This window comes from Ostrea edulis, chromosome 4, assembly GCF_947568905.1.
Source record: "Ostrea edulis chromosome 4, xbOstEdul1.1, whole genome shotgun sequence".
NCBI lineage: Eukaryota > Metazoa > Mollusca > Bivalvia > Ostreida > Ostreidae > Ostrea > Ostrea edulis.
In genome coordinates this window covers 78,642,569-78,667,798 of record NC_079167.1, presented here as the reverse complement: position 1 = coordinate 78,667,798, position 25,230 = coordinate 78,642,569, and the positions used below count along the sequence as shown (strand labels likewise).

Below are 25,230 nucleotides of genomic sequence, written 5' to 3'. Positions count from 1 at the left end.
ATAAATTGATGATTTCAGTCATGAGACAAAGAAGCCGTTTTGCTGGTTTTTCACTGTATTTGTCAAACACAACTATAAAGGAGGATGGGTATCTATGTTACAAGAACGGACAGGAGTTACCGACCTTGGATTTCAATACAACTTGCGTCAAACATGGACGTTACGTTATATTTTACAATGAAAGACTTGACGGAACGACTTATCCTACCGGATATGAAACATCCCATGTTTACACTGAATTGTGTGAAGTAACTGTAACAGGTAATATTGTGTTACCAATTATACCTAGTGAATAATAAATGTAAATCAATATGATAAATACAGTAATATTGTGTGTTATATTATGCTACATCGTTGTGCAGTTAAATCCGTTTAGTGTATGAATAAATGAGGTGCTATATTTTTTCTATACTACATCTTTAGGATGTAAAGAATCCGGTGTGTATGGATATAACTGTGATCTACCCTGTCCAAACAACTGTCAGGAATTGAGATGTGACATTGTCAACGGAACGTGTTTGGGTTGTACTGCAGGATGGATGGGAGAGTTTTGTAATGAATGTAAGATTACGTATGTTACATCATTGATATACTATTGATACTTTAATGTCAATAAAGTTGATATAAAATGAGATACTGGTACGACAATATACATCAAAGGAATGAATTTTTTGGTAGCCTGTCCAGCTGGATATTACGGTCTACAGTGTAGATCTATATGTATTGGACACTGCAGAGACAACCTGTCCTGTAATCACACCACTGGACAATGTGACTATGGTTGCGGTAATGAATGGACAGGAATACATTGTAACACAGGTAAGTCATCTGTCATTATCTTAAAAGCTTTCGAAAAGAAACAATATATATCTAAATTTACAAATTGTACTCTTTGAGTATTTTATGGAGAAACACGGAATATCCATGAAATTCATATTTTAGATAGATGAAGACAACAAGGAAAATGGCAATTAATGTGAAGCAGAAAGGGGTATGTTCTTAAAAATAATAAATTTTCAGGGTGAAATAATATTTTGCAGAGTGTCCTGCAGAATCATACGGCCCTGATTGTGTGTATAACTGTAGTGGACAGTGTCTAAGTTACCTCCCCTGTAACAGGGCAACAGGAAGATGTGACAGTGGCTGCAATCTAGGATATACAGGGGAACGCTGTGACAAAGGAAGGGTTCACAAAATTTTGTTTCGAAAGCTACTTTTGGGTTTTGATAATTCACACAGATTGATCACTGTTCGTTATTTTCACCTTGCATTCACATTTATTTTTCCAAGTGTGTATTTTGCTTGTCTATTGAAAATTTGGTTTTCCCAGAGTGCCCTCCAGGAACATATGGCCCAGATTGTCTGAATGTCTGTAATGTGACAAATGGCTGTAATCCAGGATATAGCAAAGAACTCTGCGACAAAGGTATATTCATTTGTACTAACGATATTCACGAAGAAATCAAAAAGTCAATTAAGTACTACAAAATGTACATGCAAAAGTTATGCTTCGAAAACGTTGTTTGAGAGCCGGCTTTTGTATTCTGTTTGTCTTTATCTTTCACAAACCAAGCTTGGAAGCACATTGCTTTACTTTTTTTCTCATTATGCTTTGTTGTTACTGTTCCCAATTACTACGCATAGTATATTCCCTCAACAATGTTTGGGAGCATATTGTTTTTATTTTGTTTCTTATTATCATGTTCCCATGATAGAATTGGGAAAATATTGGTTTTACTCTGTTGATAAGTATCATTGTCCGCAATCAAAGTTTGGAAACATGACGTTATTACTGTTTCTTCCGATTTTCATTCCGTCACTTACTTATCATTGGGTCAAATGATGTCTAAAGTGTCACTTATCGATTGTTGCCTTTAGGCCATTCTTGACACACATATTTTGACTACGGATTATTCCGACAGAAGATGGTTAATCCTCCCAGGCACCTGTTCCTACCTCTGGTATATCCAGGGGTCCGTGTTTGCCCAACTTTCTATTTTGTTTTCCTTTTGGGAGTTCCGGCATTGGTCATTGTTCGTTATCTTCACTTTTCACGTAAGGTAATGACGTCATTTCGTTTAGAGGGCCAGTTTTCCCAGTCGTATTCTCGGAAAATATTCAAGATATCAACTTGAAATTTTCCTCAATTGTAAAGTTGAGGTGTCAGATATGCTTAATCGATCTTTAAAGTTAATCTAATCTACATTATTTTTGTATTCAAATATATTTGGTTGATAAGCAAGAACACAATATGAAATGTTGTCAAAAAGTACTACCCGTTTTTCCTTCCAAACGTTCAATGTATATGAATGTTCAAGTACTTACTTTCAATAACTAAATTATCAATATATGTGTATCATATTCAACATATGACGCAACGCTTTTTCGCAAGGTCATTTTCCCCCTCGATATGATTTTTTTTTATTTTCCTTATGAATTCAATATTTTTTATATTTTTGAAAAGCATATATTCCCTTCTTTCAGAAGATATAAAAATTATTTTTAATGCCTGGCAAAGTTATAAGAAAATAGCTATTTTTTCCACATGTACGTTTTCTTACGATTTTATTTCTCAATGTTTAAACATATCGGCGTTTTACCTATATTTATATATGGAAATAGGGAAAAGTAAATACAGCCTGTAAAAGTAGAGGACATTTCCATTTTGATGGGCCCTTATTCGTGTTATAATTCTCGGTAGTTTTTATACTACGATAAAATGAAATTGGGACATGCTGCGCGGTTTTCTTTAAAATTAGCGACAAAACGTCGTCGCTAAAAGGATCGACGCGCGTCGATAAAGTGGCACAATAAAGTGGTGAAAACTATTGTCATCTTTTCGTAAATTCAGTACCTTTTGATACACTAAAGCAATATACACATATGTATGAAATAATCAGCCAGGTATTTTCTGGGTTTTTTTTTTTTAAAGCATAAAACGAATATTGGTATATAACAGTTACACAACCTACATGTAACTTCATAAAACACCTATTGACGATGTTACATCGGCAGAGTAAATTTTAAAAAAAAATGAAATACTTCAATTTCAGATATTAACGTTATATTTGTTCGGAGTAGTAATAATTTTCCCCCTGCCAAACAAATAAAACTAAAAAGAAGTTCGCATATAGCCTATAGGCCTATAGTTTTATTTTTCCGTGATCGGGATCGCGGGTCCCGCGGGGATTTCTGAAAGTGTGCACTGGCAACACACGTGTTTCCGTTTCAACGAAAACAACAACAACATAGTTTCACTGTCACAGGGAAGGCTTGTATTTTACATCTTTAAAACGACCTGGTGTCAGAAGAAGATGCTCTGGAATTCCTGTTGCAGCATGACCCAAACGAACATGCATTCAGTATAAACATGTACATGTAAGTTGATGTAGCCACATAGGCCGACTAGAAAAAAAATTCCAGATTTGTTATGAAAAGTTCACGATTAATCAACGCGATTTGGGGCCATAATTTGTCGTTTCATGAAAGAAAATATTTATATTTTATGATATCTAAACCAAGTGAATAACACCCAATTGTTTATTAAGAGCTGACATCATTTAATCTGTCCTGGTCCGGCATCAATCCGTCTGATTAACACCCCCCTTTTCCAGAATTCTCTCCTTACCTGACGCGCGAGTGTAAGATGTGGGTGGATTTAGTGTACAATGAGAAGGGGGATGGTGTGGTTTTAATCAGACTGGGCATTCATGGTCGCTGGTTAGAGGGCTATTTTCCAGGATTTTTCCATGTTTATTAAAAATTATCTTTCTATGAAAAGAAAACACAATCTGTTAGGAAAACACATATTACGTCATTGTAATGATAGAATTTATTATCATAATTTGAATTGTTTTCTTCATATTGTAACAGAAATATAAACGAAATGTGTGTTTGGGCCGAAATGGGGGGGTGTGGGGGGGGGGGGGTACGTAACATCAAAGTCTGATTATGACAGGCTAATGAAAAATCATATATATTTCTCTTTTATCCAAATGCATATATTTTATATACACTGAGTAGCTTATGACCATAAATTACATGTGATCCATACATGCTGGTACTGGTATGCTATGAGCTTGCCTAGATTGTCTCTAATTTCGACTAAATCCACACGCCATCAGAGTACCATGCAAGGGGATTTAGACACTGTGTACCATGAAGAACCAGTTCAATTCTACTTTTATATCTGGGGTCACATACTTTCCCTCAGAGTTGCATTATTTTCGCTGGATCCTGTAGGTTTTAACCTGAATGTCTTCATTACCCCCCCCCCCCCCCCCCCCCATGTATATACTAGGCATAATGCTGACACCTACATCATGCATATCTTTTTTTTCATTACGCACTCTGCTACACTTGCAATGTATAATAAATTATTCCATTCATTTCTAACACATGTACGTACGCAATCCCCTACCAAATGTTACTTCAAATACAGGACATCTCTATCTTTAAATAAATTTGAGCTGTACTATGATTGTGTTGTGTTTACTACATTGTAGTTACAAAATGTAGCAGATTTTGTGAAGATAATAAAATATAGCTAGCAGTTGAATTGAATAACCATATTACTTTCTCGTGCGGATAAGCTTATCGCTCCTCATTTTCCTGAGATGAAAATGCACTTTCCCCGCGCAATGGGAAAGTCCAATTCTAGATGTGCGAAACTGTCCCTTGCTACCATGAAACTTATATTTTGCTTTAAAACATAAACCAACAATTCTTAATTGTAATTCTTTTCATCTTTAAAAAGGGTATTGCCATCCCAATATTTAGTTGGAAGTTCCCAGGTATAGTCCGCTAGTGACAGTCTGCTGGCAAATCCAGGCATGCGATGGAAGGATGCTGATGTGAAGGACACAGGGACACCTGATACAAGAACTGTGGCATTTCATTCAGAGTGACAACCTGACATTCAGTTGGTATGACTCTTTGAGGTTGAATACAGGGTTAAATCTGTATACATTTGGTTAACAATAAATAATAATAAATAAATCCAGATAATACATTCACAAATGGAATCACGGCATCATGGTACACTGAAATGCGTGTTTTACTGGTTTTTTCTTTACTGCATTACTAGGTATCACATACATACAAAAAAAGACAAAAAATGGAAAATTATTATTCTGTTTCTAATTATAAGGTATGGCAAGTTTTCTAAATGCTGACAAAAAAGGTATGGTTGCCAATACTCATTTTATTTGCAATTTCCTTTCAGATATTGGACCCGATTATTCAGAAAACTGCAGATTTTAGGAAGCTGTTTTTGACAGAAGATTTGGCTTTATCCATCTGTATTGCCACCAACCATTATGCTGAGATGGTCATATCTAGGGGGAAAGATTGTCATTATACTTCCCAAGGAAGTTTGCATCCTCTCACTGAAGAGGAATTGTACAGGTATTACTAGTTTTAAAGTACCGATATTGTGACGGTGAGTTTCAGTTCAAAACGAATAAAATTCATAATAAAAAGATTATCTTTACCAAAATTAATCTTGCTGTGCGTCTAACACATTTATTAGATGTGTACTACAATTACCTCTGATAAAATTTCATAAGTAATTAATGCATACTAGTGATTTTCAGAGGGCCTTCGCATTCTCTACCCAGAGTTCCGTGCGCTCCTCGCACTATACCTCTGTCAACGGCTTTTTACAGAAATCTTGTAAAAGTTTCTTTGATCCAACATTTATGTTTTGGACTAAATATTTAGTCATATTATGATATGTTTTTGGTGCAATCAAATTGATTTTTACTGTAAATTGTTTAAAATCGCCGTTTTCTGATCATAAATTTGGAACTACTTCATAATATGCGTATGAATGTAGGATATACACGTGGTGGAGATTTAAATGTAAACATGGAATCAAAAGTAAGAAAGGCTGTAAAAATACGATAAAACTTGTGAAATAAAAGACAAACAGCTAAATGGTAAATATGCACTTATTAAAATGTCAGTTGGCTATGAAAAAAGCCTGATGTATCACCTGTTGCCTGAACTTTTAAAGGGAAAGGAAACTGAAAATAATTGTTTATATCATGTGATTATATTGTCACGTGATTCCAAGCGTTGACAGAAGTGTATGTGAAGCTTGCGTAACGCGCCCTCTGGTGAGAGAATGAGGGCCTTGACTATAGAAAACATTTACAAAGCCAATTGAGCATTCAAAAGCTCTGACAATACATTAGTATTTATGGCAAAGTATTAAGAAATTCTTTTTTTTTCCCCCAGATTTTCGTGCATTATCTTATACATGTTTGCTGTGAAGTTCCAGTCGATAGACATATATTGGTCAATCCATGCCCCTTTCGGAACAACCCAGTACAGTGTATCAGGAATGATGTCTAGAAATAAGTTTTAAGAGGTTGAATATAAGAACATTTTTGTTAATTATGATGCAAGTACATTTAAATCTAGTGATTGAAAGTAAGTACTTGAACATTCGTATGCGTTGATCTTACAGAGGAAAAATGGGTAGTACTTTTTGATAAATTTGATAAGGTGCTGTAACTGCTGTTGATTAGCAACCAAATATATTTGAATGCAAAAAATTTAATTATTTTAGATTAACAATAAAGATCTTTGTTTTAATGTTGCAATATTTATTCTATTTAGTGGAACATAATGACAAAACGTCATATTATTAGAAAATGATGGATATGTACAATGTATATAAAGTACAAAGTTTCCATTTTATGACCTTTGACCTTAATTCTCTTCATCATATTTTTTGTTAAAAACCTTTTAAAATGATTAAGATTTATTTCAAGATTATATTTTTAAAATAATGTGACATTTACTAATCATCATTCAATGTAATTGTGTTTAAATTGTGTCAAATATATGTAGAAAGGCAAGTTATGGTCAAAATTGTACTACGAGTGTTGTTACTTAGCAACCAAAAATATTTGTCAATAAAATTGATTAATTTGATTGTGATGCGTTTGTAGTATTTTCAAAGGCACATCAGCTCATACATTTAGAATTTACTATTTTTGACTCGAATCTAGTGAGAGGGGTCGTAATATATATATTTCAGGGGGGGATGCAAAAATGTGCACATGTATGACCTTTGACCCCGTAGATCTCTTTGAGGTCATGGGATACCTTGACAAACTTTATAAGAAATTATTCCCTGTCCAATCCCGAACAAAATTATATGTCATATCCCTATCCCAAATCGTGATACATGCAGATTTTATTCGATGTAAAAATATTGTCATTTAGTCTTTTAAAACCTCTAAAATGTGCCGGTAGAGAAAGGGTGAAGGAATTTTTCTAAAAACTAAGTGTAATGACTTAAAAATCGTGTGATTGAACAAAACATTTTAGTCACTGATTAAATTTATGTTTTTTCTTGTGTTGTTTTCTTGCAAGCAATGTTATAGTCATGATGTAACAAAGTATGTCATGATGTAACAAAGTATGTATAGATATTAACTAGTCCTCGATTTCTTTAGATCAGAGTCACAATGTCCTTAGTATATATCAGCAATTCTCCATTATCAATTTTTATCAATAATTTCGACAACCAAAACACAAAAACATGCAATAAGATATATGCCTAAACACATCACAACCATTTGCTTAATATCAGCTTAAAGAAGGCTTTCAAATGATAAAGATGACCATTTTCTAGACATAATTCTGGAAACTAGGTTGTTCCGATAAGGGCATGTGTTGACCAATATCTGTCTATCGACTGGAACTTCACAGCAGACATGTATAAGATAATACCCAATAATCTGAAACAAAGTATTTCTTAATACTTCGCCCCAATTACTAATGTATTGTCAGAGCTTTTGAATAGTCAATTGACTCTGTAAATGTTTTCTATAATCAAGGCTTTCTAAACATTATGTGTTTAATTACTTATGAAATTTTATCAGAGGTAATTGTAGTACACATTTGATAAACGTGGTAGATGTACAGCCAGATTAATTTTAGTAAAGATAATCTTATTGTAAAACTTATACGGTACCAAGTTTGATGCACCAGATGCGCATTTCGACAAATAATGTCTCTTCAATGATGCTCAACCGAAATGTTTGAAATTCGAAATAACAATGAAGTTTTAGAGCTATTATAGTCTTATTGTAATGCATTTTATTATTCGTTTAAAACTGGAAATCACTAGCACAATACCAGTACTTTAGGACTAGCAGTATCTGTACATTTCCTCTTCACTGAGAGGCTACGAACTTCCTTTGGGAAGCATATGACAATCATTGCTCCTAGATATGACCATCTCAGCATAATGGTTAGTGGCAACACAGATGGAGAAAACCACATCTTCTGTCAAAAACAGCTTCATAAAACCTACAGTTCTCAGAAGAATATATATAATAAGTGCAATCAGATAAAAGAGATATATGATTCTTCATTAGCCTGTCATAACCAGACTTTGGTTTATGTTATCCCCCCCCCTACGCCCGCCCATTTGGCCCAATCACACATTTCGTTTTTATGTTTGTTACAAATGAAGAAAATATGTCAAATTAGGATAATGAATTCGATTACATTACAAGTTAAGTGCTACCCGGGTTGATATAAACTATTTGGTAATGTTACTACAATATGAAATTAAAACTTATTTCGGAAATCCTACAAAACTCTTCATATTGAGGAGATGAGGGAAAAAGGTCTGTTTTAGAGGAAATGTTAAAAATTTCGCGTTCTAGTATGTCCATAAACATAACAAGAATTAAAGTCTTTCTGTGCCAGCAATTTTTAAGTGAACACAACGGGCAACTCAAACATATCTTTATAATATATTTGACATGATTAGATAAAATGAGTCTGGAAAGCTGTGTACAATTTATTTGGATGCGGCACATTATACCTTCAACACATCTACAGCTCAATGAATCACCAAACAACCAAACATTTAATAATCTACAGATAAATGAATCACAAAGAAACATTTGATAAGACTTTTGAACCTGAAATGCCTCAAGATGTGAAACAGAATCGAAGAAAAACGGCAGACAACTGATGAAAACGAGGACGAATAACATTTTGTAAAAACGAGAAAAGTGTTTGAATAAAGAAGAGGAGGGGGACTTTAGAGTTCTTTCGAAAATATATAAGTAGTTTTTCGTCATCTTCTTGGCACGGGTTATTTTTCCTGCAAATCTCTAAACCATATACAATATTCCGATACTAGTCATAACTAAAGACCAAAGTGAAGATAATGGCATAAATACAGCGATCCTCAACTTGTAAGAACCAGAACACACTACTTGATAGCTAACATAATTCTTCTTTAAACAATTAAGCTTTCATCAGGTCTAGTAACAAATGAATCGGGCACTATATTGCGTAAAATACCTGTATATTGATGATAAGAATTGCGTTATGTTACAAGAAATTTGTTAGTCATCGTAGTTTAATTATTGATTGAAATAAGGAAATAAAAGTGAAATTGCTACATTCTTTAGTTAGAAATATGACGGATACACAAGCTAAATTATATTACAGACGTTCAGAGTTTGAATAAAAGCAATGATGAATACCAAACAGGTATTAAGAAAAGAGCAAAGTTACAAATTGCAAAATTCGTAAAAAAAAAAAATAAACTTCTTTGAAATCAATTAAATGAAATTAGACTATACAGATTTTAGGCGTCAAATGTTATTAGAATGGCTAGCTTTGTTGATCAGGACACTTTCGGCTGAATAATGTGCGTTTTGCGAATTTTACTTTTTTGTGAATTACACTTAGTGAATAAACATCGGGCTCGGAATCATCGAAGACCCCTACTCCGGACTGAAATTTGTAAACAGCGTTCTAGAATGCAGTTCACTATAGAATTGCGAATAGTGAACTGCAAACTGCGTACTAAAATATAATTGCCTCAAATTGCGTGTTAGAAACATAATAAAATAATTTCAGTTTCAATTTATTTCCGTAAGTTTATTATATGCTGTATGGGTGTATCTATTATTATTCGATTCTCATTTATTTAATTGCATGTTGTATTAAATGTGTATGAAAGGTAAAGATAACGAACAGTGATCCGTCTCATAACTCCTATAAGCAATAAAAATAGAGAATTGGGCAAAGACAGACCCAGGAAACACCAGAGTTGGGATCAGGTATGTAGGAGGAATAAGCATCCCCTACAATGTAAGTCAATTAATTGTGCTGAAGCACACGTGCATGCATGTGTACACACATACATTATTTTGGACTTTTCTATTTTGGATTCACTCTTATTCCTTCATCAAAATATTTTGAAATTTATTCTGAATTTATATATCAAGACTTGTAACATATCAGCATGGTCAACTACCTCTTCCGCACCCACTGGATTTTGATTGGATAATACCTGTACATTACATGTGGTCTAAAAGTTGTGACATGTGTATATATTGAACTGCTTCACTTAGTGGCGTAGGAAAAATCATTGATATTTTGTATGCATTTGAGATTAATTCTAATTCGATATAAAATACTTTTGAAAAAATTTCTATGGATTTCTTGTTTTTCAATACAATTTTATAAACTATTAATTTACTGAGACACTTCACGAATTGGTGTTGTGAAAGTTACTGATCAGGAAGGATTGAAGATTGATCACTGTTCGTTATTTTCACCTTTCATATGCACCGTTGATTGATTTCGATTGGATAATGGTTGAACTTCAATAGCTCTTCAATTAATGAAGGAAATACTACTATGGTGAAATTTTACTGCATTTAATAAAGGCGTCTACTAAACGATCCAATGGATCTTACTAATACAAATGACACCACTCTTTTAAATGAGAGTGTCTTAGTGGAACATCTGTAACGGTCCCCTTTACAATGAAACCAGTTTCTGTTAATTTTACAAAAGTAGTCCCCAACCAAAATTCTACTCACCATATTTCTTCAGATGTTCCGAAAGTAACACAACTGTAAAACAACAGTACTATTTTACAGTTGTGTTACGAATTGATTATAATTGCTAATCGCTGTTCAATCTATACGAGTTTATTATGTGTCATTTCAGTATCCCGGAGTTCCGCAAAGTATAATGTCACTGAATAAACACTCACAATAAGAATGTTCAGAGAAAAATCAGAATGTGTGAACTATTGAGGGATAGATTGTCTGGTATATCATAGCGTCTGCTGATATGTTCACGGAACAGGAAGGAGATAAAAAGTTGAATATTGTTTCTATTTTTTTCAGAGGCACCTAATACCAGTAATGACGAGTATAGTACTACAGATGCATATATTGCCGTCTTGTCAATCTCAGTGGTCATCAACTCCGTGCTTATTGTTGTCATTGTTATATTACTGAGGTAAGCAAAAAAGTTAGGGTTTTGTATGTCCTGCGTTAGTGCATAAATCTTCTGATATGCATCGTATTTTCTCTTTATTCTTGTTGTTGTCATTGTTATATTATTTAGGTAAGCAAAATAAGTTAAAATTTTGTATATCCTGGGTTGGTGCATAAATCTTCTGATATACATCGTGCCTTCTCTTTATTAGAGTAATATATAACAGAAAACAAGAGCAGCGTTCTTCTGACTACAGCTCCAGTGCAGAAATATCGCCACCTTCCCAAATCCATAATAACGATGTACACCAGTATCAGGAACTCAACATGCCCAATGATAGTTCATACCAGAATCTGTCATTAAGCGATCGTTCGTAGAATGCATTTTACACTAAACGCACTGCTACTGTATTGCTTGTGAAATCACTTTTTGAAATATTCATTTCCATCAATGCATTTGCAGGATATCCAGAGCATGGTGGTTCACATGCTAAAACTAAAGTTTTAGGTGTTACTAATATTGCTGATCAACAATACCGGCGCCACTTTATCAAATGACACTAATTCACGTTGTTTGTATTTACTAGTGTCTTGTCAATAACGATCCTTTGTTAGTTCAATACTTTTATATTCTCATGTAAGAACTCATGCTTACGCCACATAATGACTTGTTTTGATTGAAAAGTATTTTGGAACATAATAATCAAAACAAGTTTGATTTTACAGAGCACGATGCAAATGCATTCCTTCCAAATACTAAATCCCAAATATCATTAAGTACAATATCTGTATCCTTACCGAAGTTAACTTCTTTAAATATTTAAATATCACCGCCTGAATCCATTCGCCTTCTTTCATGAAATGAATTAAGAATTTTATAGACAATATCACCGTTGAATTGACGAATGGTTCCATGCAACATACCATATCTATCTGACTGTCCAGAGTGATTTTATGTTTTAAGTATATTTTCACTTTAGCTATTGAATATTTGAATGGTTTTAATGAACAATGGGTACAAGTAAAGGATATTTTTAAGCAAGATAAAAAAAATCCATAGTGTTCCACAATTTAGAAAACACATTCCCATCAGTCCCTTTGACTCCTGGATCGAATGCTTTCTCTGAACTATTCTACACCATCACATATTTTAACCATGACATAAACACCCTTGTCGTATTAGAGTATTATACATCATTGGAAAACAATTGAGGAATTTAGCATATTCTAAAACCAAATCAAGAAGAATATAAGTGACAGGAAATTGTTTGTGATGAATGTGGACTTTTTTTATCTAACAATTTGCAAACAAACGAAAACATGTAAAATATTTAAAGTACTGGCATCCCCTGTCGATCGTTTTTTTTTTAATATAAAAATCTTAATCTTAGAGTAATATATTGATATAGTCGACGATATTGAACTAAAATCATGAAATGTGAAATCAATTTGAAAACCACCGGTACTGTATGAAAAGTGAAGATAACGAACAGTTATCAGTCTCATACAATACAATAAACGAAATACAATTCAAAATAATAATGATTGCGTGATTTCTCTCTTACTCTAGATTACACGGCACATCTTACTGTTTCAGTGTTAATTATCAATGCTTTCAGTTTTCTTAAACCAAAAAAAAAATAATAATAATAAAAACTAATACTAATGAAAGGGAAATATAATGAACAGTGACCAATCTCATCACTTCTATAAGCAATACAAAATAGAGAGTTAGGCAAACACAGACTCCTGGATATACCAGAAGTGCGATCAGGTGCCTAGGAGGAGTAAGCATCCCCAGTCGACAAATCACACCTGTCGTGAGCCCCATATCCTGATTAGGTAAACGGAATTATCCGTAGTCAAAATCAGTGTGTCAAGAACGGCCTAACTATCGGTATGAAATACGTCAGACAGCATTTGACCCAAAAATAGGTTGTATTGACACACTATATCGTTATAACGACCATAGGAGTTGCAAAATGCTGACTTTAAACGAAACTGTAGAAACCCCTACACCATCAACGTGTTTGTCAGTAGCCTGCCTTGATTAAAAAACTGACCATACGCAGAACAAGCTCTTGCGTATCGAATCAGTTGAAGGATATAAACATCATATGCAGAGTCGTCTACTTCTGCTTTATACTTAGATACTGTATTGAAAGTAGATGTTGAAGGCAAACTAACAACTCAACTTTGTGATAAATGAGATGATTTCAGCTTTTACATCGTCAACTTCCCATATTTATGTAGCAATATTCCATTCAACTGCATATGGTCTGTATATCTCCTTTTATTGTCTTCATCCTCCACAGCGCAAAACGCATATTCTAGTCGCCCATGGCAGGACAAACTGCAAGCCCAGGGGTGGTCACCGGCACCAAAGGTAGTACTGGAAAGGAGAAAAGTATGGGCTGAATTGTAAAACTAACCTGAAACCCCTGTATTACTAGTCAGGTGCTTTAACCACTGAGCTATCCAGGCTAATATCTACTTTCCATATAACCCTAAATTTCAGCTGTAAGAATTCCCAAGAAACAGCCATAAATATATGTACATACAGTGCAAAATGTTACTAAAATTAGAACAGACATTATAAGAATAATTTCATTTAGTAAATGACACAATATTTATAATATTTTGTGAAAATTTGAAACATACATTTATTTGTAATTATACAAGAAGATGTAATACCTGATAGATTAATGAGTTCTGGATTTCAGTCGGATGTAAGTGTGTAACTGCATTCAAATTCTGAATTTTACATAGAAAAAAGACACGTATACAAATGCATTATGAAAGATATGGGATTTACCAGAGATCTAAAGATCCGCCGGGTTAAATGCTTCTAATAAAGCTAATTTTTACTTGGTACTTGGAATGATTACGCTACAGATAGTTCATTAATGGTGGTGTATTTCCATCAATACATCAATCTCATATCTCCTATAAGGAATAAGAAATTAAGAGTTGGGCAAACATTGAACCCTGAACATGAAAGAAGTGTGATAGGTGCCTAGTAGGAGTATGCATCCCCTGTCGATCGGTCACATCTATTAAGCAGCGATTGTTTGAGTTGGGGCACTGCTGACCTGACCATGAAACATGTAGTTTGCACTCCCTCAGTGGCGGTTTAGTTGCATGAATACCCGGGATCTTGGTTACTTGGCGGTTCCTTAAGTATTCATGGCTCATGTAAGTGGTGTGTTCGTCGCATTCCAAAGCCGATGAATGATTCCATCCGTTATCGTCATTGATATTCGTCACTGACAAATGATGATGATCTGCTTATGTATACATTAACATTGATATATTGATTGCTTATTAAACTTAAGTGGTGATTGATTAATTTACCTTTGTCGGTGATTTAGTAACCTATTTCATTAGTTATGTTTGTGCACTGAGAAAATCATACTCTTTGCACAATTCGACCATATTGCGTCATCACATTGTTTCTTAGGGCTGACCTACGGTAGCTCCCATAATCACTGAGACCAGTTGCGCCATATGAAGTCGAATGAACATAACGTGTTTGTACAATACAATCAATATATCAATGTCATTGTATACATAAGCAGATCATCATCATTTATCAGTGAAGAATATCAATGTTCATAGTATAGCATATGACCGATAACGGATGCAATCATTTTAAAATAAATGTGAATCAGGGACAGATCACTCAAAATGCTAAAAACTCGTCTGAGGACGTATTCTAACCCGGATCCCCACGGAATTGAATAAAGGAAATGTAAAAGTCTCTTGCAGATTTCGAACCTACTCGAACAAGAGTCGGTGTCGTTATGAAACTCTGGTTGGTAACACCTCTTGACTACCAATGCGTAAATCCATTTAAGGTATTCAATGTATAATGACCATATCTCATATCTAATAAATGGATGGTGGAATATTTGTAATCATGGTATCATTTTGAAGGGTTCATCAAATAAAAATAATCCACCATAGGAATTTTCAAAATTGTGTTTACTGCTTGATTTATTTCATCTAGAATTTAACATTGAAGTATATGGGAAAAGCATGTTTTATTACAATATTTTAAAATCAAGTTATATTTTCATACTAATCTCTTGGTAGAAAGTTACTTACACTTTCTTTTTATGAAAATATGAAATAAAATTAATCATTGACCACACACAGTTTTAGAATTTTCTTATTTTCACAATGGGCAGACAACTCTTCCAAAAAGTCTTAAGTGCAAAAAAGTCAGCTTCTAATCATTTACCAGTCATGTGAATTTCATCTGCTTCACTTTCATCATTATCTAACAATAAACTTTTATGTTGATCTAAATCCTTCAAAATTGTTCATTATCCTGCCGCCTTAAGGATTCTGATGTGAAACTTTGTCCAATGTCCACGCTCTAACTTCAAAACAAAAGAGGAATGTACACCATATGAGAATGATTGGAAAAAAACACCATATAAATAGTTGTTCTTGAGAGAAGTTATCACTACATGTCACATTCTTAAAATTTTGAACCCGAATATGACACATCCTGCCAAAGTATAGATTGAATATACATGATACATGATACTCCACACCATAGCAAAGGAATAGCTATGCATTGAACACAACTGAACCTCACTACATGGGAAATCTTGGATATTGATTTTACAAACTCCTATCGTGGTATTGAGAAAGGGTTTTTTCAAAATCCACTACATGTTGCACAGCCGTTGATAATTCTGTACTCTACTGAATACCCACAACGTGTGCCCAGATTACTACAATGGTTCTAGTTCATCACTTTATAAAGATACAAATGATGTCTCGTTACTATTAATAACAGCACTTATAACTGTATATGGGCTCTAAATTTTTCACATAAGAAATAAAATCCCTGTTCGTGTTTTCAGGTCAAACATTCCATCTGCCTGTAGGATGCAAGGTGAAGATAACGAACAGTGATCAATCTCATAACTCCTACAAGCAATACAAATTAGATAGTTGGGCAAACACGGACCCCTGGACACACCAGAGGTGGGATCAGGTGCCTAGGAGGAGTAAGCATCCCCTGTTGACCGGTCACACCCGCCGTGAGCCCCATATCCTGATCAAGTAAACGGAGCTATCCGCAGTCAAAATCAGTGTGCCAAGAACGGCTTAACAATCGGTATGAAACACGTCAGACAGCATTTGACCCAATGCGAGGTTGTATTGACGAACTAGATCGTTATAACGACCATAGAATTTGCGAAATGCTGACTTCAATCGAGACTGTTGAAATCCCTGTACCATCAACTTGTTTGTCAGTAGCTTACCTCGATTTAAAAACTGACTATACCCAGAACAAGCTCTTGCATATCGAATCAGTTGAGATATATAAACACCATATGCAGGTGATAATGGAATATTGCTACATAAATGTGGGAAGTTGACGATGGAGAAGCTGAAATCATCCCGTTTGTCATACAGTTGAGTTGTTAGTTTGCCGTTAATGTCTACTTTCAATAAAATATCCAAGTATGAAGCAGAAGTGGACGACTCTGTGGTGTCCTTTATTTCGAGCTCACAGGGATATATCAAATCGACATATGAATGAAAGCTATCATTGTTAATAGACAAAACGTCATCGATATATCTAAAAGTCGAATTGAAGGTCACAGCGAGAGATTTTTTCTTCTCACGTAGAAGTTTTTGAATAAATTCTGCTTCATATGAATATAAAAACAGGTCAGCTAACAAAGGAGCACAATTCGTGCCCATGGGAATTCCAACAGACTGTTGGAAGACCTGATCACCAAAGACCACGAAGATATTGTCAATGAGGAACTCTAGCATATTTTTTATTTCAACTTCAGAGTTTACAAGTGAGTTTTTTATTTCAACTTCAGTTTACAAGTCAGTGATTGAGTTGGTTTACTGAACATTTGGCCCTCTGATATTAATTCTAGTTTAGCAACAGGTCTAAAATTCAAAACTCACCAGGGAAGAAAAACATTAATAAACAAGTTTCAAAAAAGCATTTATGAATTAAGATTCATCTACATGTATTTTGAGAAATTTGGAACAATGCATGCATATCATTCGGTTTTAGACGTTTAGATCATTCAAAACAAAACTGTTTTTTTTTCAACACATCAATTCAAGTTTTAGTCAATGGCTGTATGCAAGGTAAAGATAACGAACAGTGATCAATCTCACAACGCTTATAAGCTGTACAAAATAGATAGTTGGGCAAACACGGACCCCTGGACACACCAGAGGTGGGATCAGGTGCCTAGGAGGAGTAAGCATCCCCTGTTGACCGGTCACACCCGCCGTGAGCCCTATATCCTGATCAGGTAAACGGAGTTATCCGCAGTCAAAATCAGTGTGCCAAGAACGGCTTAACAATCGGTATGAAACACGTCATACAGCATTTGACCCAATGCGAGGTTGTAGTGACGAACTAGATCGTTATAACGATCATAGAATTTGCGAAATGCTGACTTCAATCGAGAGTGTTGAAACCCCTGTTCCATCAACTTATTTGTCAGTAGCGTCCCTCGATTTAAAACCTGACTATACAAGCTCTTGCATATCGAATCAGTTGAGATATATAAACACCGTATGCAGGTGATAATGGAATATTGCTACATAAATATTGGAAGTTGACGATGGAAAAGCTGAAATCATCCCGTTTGTCATACAGTATTATACAAATGTAGAAGTTACATATTTACCTCGTCGACTTACCACTTGAATCCATACAAATGAAATATCGTGTGGAATTACTCACACTCAGTCGGGTGTACCAACAGTACATTACTAAATACAAGTTTCATCTAATTGACATGATATGTTATTTTTAGCATACATACCTGTATAAGTAAACCCAGTATACTATATGCTTTTATTAATCATACCGTTGACAGTTTTGGCTAACAGGATACACAAGAGATTCATTCTGTTTTATTCAAAATGTAATTAACGTTTAGAGATATTTACAACTCTGAATTTCAAATATTCTTTGATTTCTCTGAACTTAAATAACCTTTACGTTGAAAAAGTCAAAAACTAAACTTGGAATATCATGTCGCCAAATCGACTTCCACGTGACGTGTTTTCCTTGGAAGGTTTGTACACTGTAGTGACGGTTTTACTCGCGAGATCATCAATATTTAGTGACAACTGTGACTTTAATTTCATATCGAAGGTTATGATCGTTTATACATGTACCTTTTCAGATCACTGTTCGTTATCTTCGCCTTTCATCTTTAGAACCTAGTCGACCAGTACTGTTTTACAGCTGTATTACCAGTGAATTCATCTGCTGATCTCTGTTAAATCTTTCTGAGTTATTGTGGGTCATTTTCAGTTAGTTACCCCATAGTTGTACAAAAAATAATATTAGAGTGAAATATTGTCATTTATTAGATGACAATTAACAAATATTATCATTCTATATAATGATAACAAAAACAGCTAAGGGGAGATCTAGACAATACTGACAGCGCAAGTTGCTTCTATAAAAATCCCTGAATATGATAAAGTGATCTCCCCTGTTATACAAGTAAAATCAAAAACTTGACAAAATAAAATATCCAAAAATCATCGAATAATATAAACAAAACAAAAAACATCAGCTCCCCTGTTATACAAGTAAAATTAAAAACTTGACAAAATAAAATATCCAAAAATCATCGAATAATATATACAAAACAAAAAACATCAGCCAAAAAAAAATTAGCTGCATAAAATTAGATAGGTGAAGGAAGGGGAAGGAGGGTGGGTAAAACTTCTAAATTCCTCCTTGTAAAAAATTAATTTCAGAACTGACGCTATCTAAACATCACGTGATATGACCTTACCATATGATTGGACAATACATCAGAAACATGAACTGGTTAGAAACACAAAATGACCTTAACTACAGACTGTTACAAAATTACATATACAATGTAGATAGAGAATGGGTTCGCGTATCACAAATTACATAAATGCCATTATTTACAATAATGTAGTATTATGTAATATTGGTGCTCTGGCAGAGTTCCATATAATGATGGAACAACAACATAACATAACACCGGTACTGTGTGAAATATTGTCATTTATTAGATGACAATTAACAAATATTATCATTCTATATAATGATAACAAAAACAGCTAAGGAGAGATCTAGACAATACTGACAGCACAAGTTGCTTCTATAAAAATCCCTGAATATGATAAAGTGATCTCCCCTGTTATACAAGTAAAATTAAAAACTTGACAATATAAAATATCCAAAAATCATCGAATAATATATACAAAACAAAAAACATCAGCCACAAGAAGCAAACAGCATGTTTGCAACCCCCACACAGAGAGGTAGCTACCTAGTATAATACATCAACATCACAACCCTTAAAGATAAGGAACCAGTAGGCACATCAATATGGAAAAGCTACCATACACCACCATCAATAATGTTGAGAACTAACTCAAATATATGTAAAGAAGCCTAAAGGCTTGTGACATGGCACCTAACCGTAAGTTATGTACATAAGATTCAGGAGTGAGGAATAATTCACACAGCAGTTGACTTCTGACCTGTGTGCTGAGATTTTCAGGAAGGAGACTAGAATATACACAGCAGTTAACTTCTGACCTGTGTTTTGGTTGAATTGCAAGAGGGACTAGAAAGTACACAGCAGTTAACTCCTGACCTGTGTTACTCAATTACTATTGACTAGAAAAAGAAAAAAAAACCCACAGCAGTTGACTTCTGACCTGTGAGTTTTATTATTCTGCAACAAGGGACTAGAAGTGATATAGCATTAGATATGTGTCAAGCATTAGTATATGGCGCATCTGACTTGACAACATTGAGAAGGCTAGCTATATTAAATATGGGGATATGTGAATTCAAATTGTAAAGCTGGGCAAACGTATATATCTACGAACAGCATCATATTTCCATCTGACCATCTTCTGAATACAGTTTTCAGAATACCCTAAATGTGCTCCATGTGTAGCTGCCCCTATTCTGAAACTATGGCCTTTACATAGAGCTGGGTTGAGGCCAATTAAGCGGATTGTGTTCTGCAAGTTTTTGGTTACAAATGCATACGTGACTGGTTCACCAATTTCATAAGGATTTTTTCTCTGGAGGTTTGCTTATTAATAACTTGAACTACCGCCAAGTTGTCAGACATAAAAAGTACCCTTTTATTTTTCATCTCATTGCCCCATATTTCAATAGCCAACACTATTGGGAAAAGTTCCTTAATTGCAATTTGATATTCCTTCATATTGTCTTGCCAATGGGATACAAACCAATGGGACCCTAAAATGGCAGCAAACCCCATGGACCCAGCAGCATCGGTATACAATGTGAGATGTAGAGGTACATTTATATTTGGGGTACTGGCCCCTACATGACTGACAGGTGTGGGAGAACTGGCATGGGGTGTTTTTGCATGTTTCTCCTTGGTTGAATGCGAAGAAAAAGCGGACTCTTCCCGCTTGCTTGCTACGAAAGGGCTGCCCAGAATGATTGGGTTTTAGGGACAGCGCAATACATTTTCCTCTTAGTTCTTCCACCGGTTTTTGCCATGCAAGGTCCACTGATTCCTTTAATTTTCTAAAGGACTCATCATAGGTCCTCCATGCTGCATCACCATAGAGCCTATGCATTTCTCTAATGAGGCTCATGTATTTTAACAGGTGGGGGGCCTCTGATGAGTCCTTTTGAATTCTGATAATCGTGAAAATCAAGAAGGCATCAGTCCATTGATTGATTGACATGGGGGTTTTTGCCTTCATTGTATGCTGTACATTAATAACCCCCGGAGAAATGGACAGCGTAAGATGGTCTTCCTCCTGATGAGACAGCAGTATTCTTAGATCCAAGAATTCATTAGCCCAAATTTTTTATTTTATTTTGGGAGACACTGTCGCACCAAGAGGAATCCCCTCTGTTACAGAAATTATATTATTTGTGTTCATGGAACTTGTGCCTACTGGCTCACCTGTACTAGCACGCAACAATTGGGATACTACTGTTGCTAATGTATTCTGTGAGTCATTGACCGCTTGCCCAGAAGGAAATGGCTGGTTTGGCGCCTGAGACTCTGTTTGGTCTAAGTATTGGGGCTGAGGATTAGACTGGTCTTTTTCCTGTGATTGTTGCACAAAAGGCTCACTGTCTCTGGATAAGGGAAGTGCCGACTCCTCCAACAAGGACGACAAGGAGGATGCCTGTTGTATTTTACATATTTCTTTTGCGAGTTTTGCATAATCGATGCTCTCAGTAGCAACCGTTTTTGGACGCTTGGAACTTGTCCCAGACCTCTTTGATGTACTAGGCTGGTCTTCAAGCTCAGTGCCCATTGAGACTGGTCCTCTCTTGCGTCGGGTCATGTTTTGTGCCTACAAGACATCGAACTGTATCATAACATGAATCAATACAATGATATATTTTCTGAGCCTTGTACAATTCTAGTACATCACTTATGGCAACATCATGATGGTGCCCATTTTATGCTATTTTCACACAGTATTTAAAGGTATCATCATGTATAAAACCTTTAACATACATGTACCAAGACAATCGACTAATCAACTGAGGAGTGCATCTTGCTAAAACTTACAGGCCTGCTAGAAAATGCCTATAATTCTCAAGGTGATTTTCGACCAAAAATACGACTCAGAGTATGTCGAAGAAACACTGAACGTTGACTGTGAATAAGGAATCAGACAATTTATTCAGAAAAACACATTGCTCTGCATGAGAGAGAAAAATACTACTCTGCGTGTGAGTCCGAAGCACACTATTCAGCTTGTGGCTAACAAACACTACTCTGTGTGTGACTAACAAACACACTACTCTGCGTGTGACTAACAAACACACTACTCTGCGTGTGACTAACAACACACTACTCTGCGTGTGACTAACAAACACACTACTCTGCGTGTGACTAACAACACACTATTCAGCTTGTGGCTAACAAACACTACTCTGCGTGTGACTAACAACACACTACTCTGCGTGTGACTAACAAACACACTACTCTGCGTGTGACTAACAACACACTATTCAGCTTGTGGCTAACAAACACTACTCTGCGTGTGACTAACAAACACACTACTCTGCGTGTGACTAACAACACACTACTCTGCGTGTGACTAACAACACACTACTCTGCGTGTGACTAACAACACACTATTCAGCTTGTGGCTAACAAACACTACTCTGCGTGTGACTAACAAACACACTACTCTGCGTGTGACTAACAAACACACTACTCTGCGTGTGACTAACAAATACACTACTCTGCGTGTGACTAACAAACACACTACTCTGCATGTGACTAACAAAACACACTACTCTACGTGTGAATAAGAAGTACACTACTCTGTATAAGAAAGAAGCACACTATTCTGCGTGTGAATAAAAGCGATCTGACTATTCTGCATGATCATGGTGACAAATAAACACCCTACTCAGTGTGTGAATAAATAAACACCAAATCTGTGTGCGCCTTAAGAGGCGCACTACTCTATGTATGAAAAATAAAAATAAAAAATGCAATATTATATGACTACTGCACAATTTCTTATATATTAGTAACCCACTAAATTGCATGTGATAACTGGTTACTATAACATAACTATGTCAGAAATAAGGGTTATCAAGTCCTTACTGTATCTAATCATCTCAGGATAAATACAACCAGACATGTTCAAATGATAATAAAGCAACTTGCCAGTTTTCGTACACTCTGCACGATTTGCAAAGATGAGGCAATGAGTTACAAGTATGCAAAAAATTTTCAAAACAAAACAGAAAACGTAATAAAGTGTCATGCTTATCTGGAGTGCTGAAGGACAGCTATCCTAACACTGTGCATATATTTTTTCATGAGCGATGATGTGGCGTCAATGTGCACTCCATCTCTTCCCAGGTAGGTCAGGTCCGCCCAAAAACCACGGTGCGACCAGAAGTGGATTCCTTCAAGCTTCGCAATTTCAGTCCGCAGCAAGCTGTTTACTGTTATTACGTCATCGTTGTAGGAGGGACGTGATGCCCAGGGTTGTCGTCGTAGCAACTGGCCTATTATAACTGATCGCACACCTACCCCCTCTTTCAGATATTGAGCATAGGAGATAATGTCTGCGCACACTTTTTCTGGATGTGTTTGGCATAAGTCATTTCCACCCATTTGAACGAAGCACAGTCCGGGAGGATGGTTAAAGTTTAAAAATTCCGGGCACCGAGATAGCCGTGGAAAGGTTAGACCTCCTCGTGTTATGAAATTCACATTAAACAAGTTGCAATCAAGTTTTAAGTTATACATCTCAGCCGATGTGTAGGTAAATTCCTTTAAACGACGGATATATGAGTGACCGATAACATAAACTTCCATCGCCATCTTCTCAGATTGGACGGCGCGGAGCCTGCCTTGTCCTGGGAATACGCGATAAAACAAGTTGAACTTACTTTTTGTCTCCAAATCAGACTTTGTAAAAACGTCTTTTAGGCCTTTAGTGATTGTTTCCTTTATTTCTCTTGACACCGCACTTATCGTAAAACAGGATAAATCGCTAAAACTTCTAAATTCCTCCTTGTAACAAATTAATTTCCGAACTGACGCTATCTAAACATCACGTGATATGACCTTACCATATGATTGGACAATACATCAGAAACTTGAAGTGGTTAAAAACACAAAATGACCTTAAATACAGACTGTTACAAAATTACATATACAATGTCGATAGAGAATGGGTTCGCATATCACAAATTACATAAATGCCATTATTAACAATAATGTAGTATAACATTCACAGATTTTTCTTACGGATTCTTACGTATTCCACAAATCCATAAAAGTACACGGAATGTTACGATTTAAACATGGAGACCGACGAGTGATTTACGAATGCTTGTGATTGACTACGAGTCGGAGATCCGTAAGGACTCGTAAGAAAAATCCGTGAGTTTGAAGGTGGTATAATGCGCACAGAATTTGTGGTTTTTTTTTCTCTCTATCTATTTCACATATATGTCCGCATTCAGCCTAAGTATATGTGTGTGAAAAATGGCTAAAGCGCACGGGATTTGTGGGTTTTTTTCTATCTTTTTCACGTACATGCACTATATAATCTAGAAGAATAAAGTTTTGTTTACATTTGAGTGTCTCGCATGCATGAATAAAAAAAAAGGTATATATGTATATTTTCATTAGATGAATAGGCAATAAATATGATGTAGGCTATGGAACGGACTAAAATGTACATTTTTTATAAGTTAATCATTACGAGTAAGTTGTCAGTGTGTGCTAGATGTAAGTATGTATACTCATTTAAAAATGTTAGCGTTTAGATTATGATTTTTCCGTTTATTTGCAATAATAATCTGTTAGAATTTAAAGAAAAATAACTTCAGTACAAGTAAGTCAAATGAGTTGTTTTCATGACTGTAACATAAACAGCGCATAATTATGTTCCCCAAACAAAGTTTGGGAACATATTGTTTTTACTCTGTTTCTTCTTATTATTATTATGTCTCCGAACACAAAGTGTCGGAGACATATTGTTTTTGCTCCGTTTCTTATTATTCTTATTCTTTTCTTCTTATTTTTCCTCTTCTTTAGTGAGAAATTTGTCCGACCGATTTTGTGAAAGTGCTTCGACAGATCCACTTCAAACTTTGTGAGCTGATAGGGGGTCACTAGGAGGGCTGCATTCAACTTTTCAAATTTTCAAAATGGCCGCCGTTTCAAGATGGAGGCCAAAAAACGTCAAAAACTCAAGGTTGCCGGATTTCAACCAAATTCTATTTCTATGGTAATTTAGTGACCCCAAGTCCATTTTCACCATCAATTTTTTTTTTTGAGCCGCCATTTTCAAAATGGCCGCCATATTCCGAAATATTTGAAAGTGTTAAAATCTGTACAACATTTGGGTTCTGGGGTAAATGTTGGGTCCACAATTCATTTCTAGCATCAGTATTTCCTTC

General features: G+C 35.3%; 1 protein-coding gene, 1 long non-coding RNA gene and 1 pseudogene across 2 annotated transcripts; 2 read left to right on the top strand and 1 right to left on the bottom strand.

Moving 5' to 3' along the window:
* The first annotated feature begins 20 nt into the window (after positions 1–20).
* Positions 21–1,366, top strand: LOC130053858 (multiple epidermal growth factor-like domains protein 10). The gene is made up of 5 exons (XM_056161482.1): positions 21–261; positions 424–561; positions 679–819; positions 1,041–1,186; positions 1,331–1,366. The coding sequence occupies exons 1-5, from the start codon at positions 21–23 to the stop codon at positions 1,364–1,366; spliced, it is 702 nt and encodes a 233-aa protein (XP_056017457.1).
* Positions 1,367–4,756: 3,390 nt separating this feature from the next.
* On the top strand, positions 4,757–6,490 carry LOC130054367 (uncharacterized). The gene is made up of 3 exons (XR_008802677.1): positions 4,757–4,925; positions 5,225–5,406; positions 6,241–6,490. It is a non-coding gene; the product is annotated as an uncharacterized LOC130054367 (long non-coding RNA).
* Positions 6,491–18,637: 12,147 nt separating this feature from the next.
* On the bottom strand, positions 18,638–23,879 carry LOC125669326 (uncharacterized; annotated as a pseudogene).
* Between the last annotated feature and the right edge of the window lie 1,351 nt (positions 23,880–25,230).

What these genes read in the sequence shown, in the direction of transcription:
- LOC130053858 (XM_056161482.1), top strand. Translation starts at nt 21, where the DNA reads ATGAGACAAAGAAGCCGTTTTGCTGGTTTTTCACTGTATTTGTCAAAC. An exon ending in GGGAGAGTTTTGTAATGAAT is followed by an intron (nt 562 to 678) that starts GTAAGATTACGT and finishes ATTTTTTGGTAG; the next exon opens with CCTGTCCAGCTGGATATTAC. An exon ending in AGGAATACATTGTAACACAG is followed by an intron (nt 820 to 1,040) that starts GTAAGTCATCTG and finishes AATATTTTGCAG; the next exon opens with AGTGTCCTGCAGAATCATAC.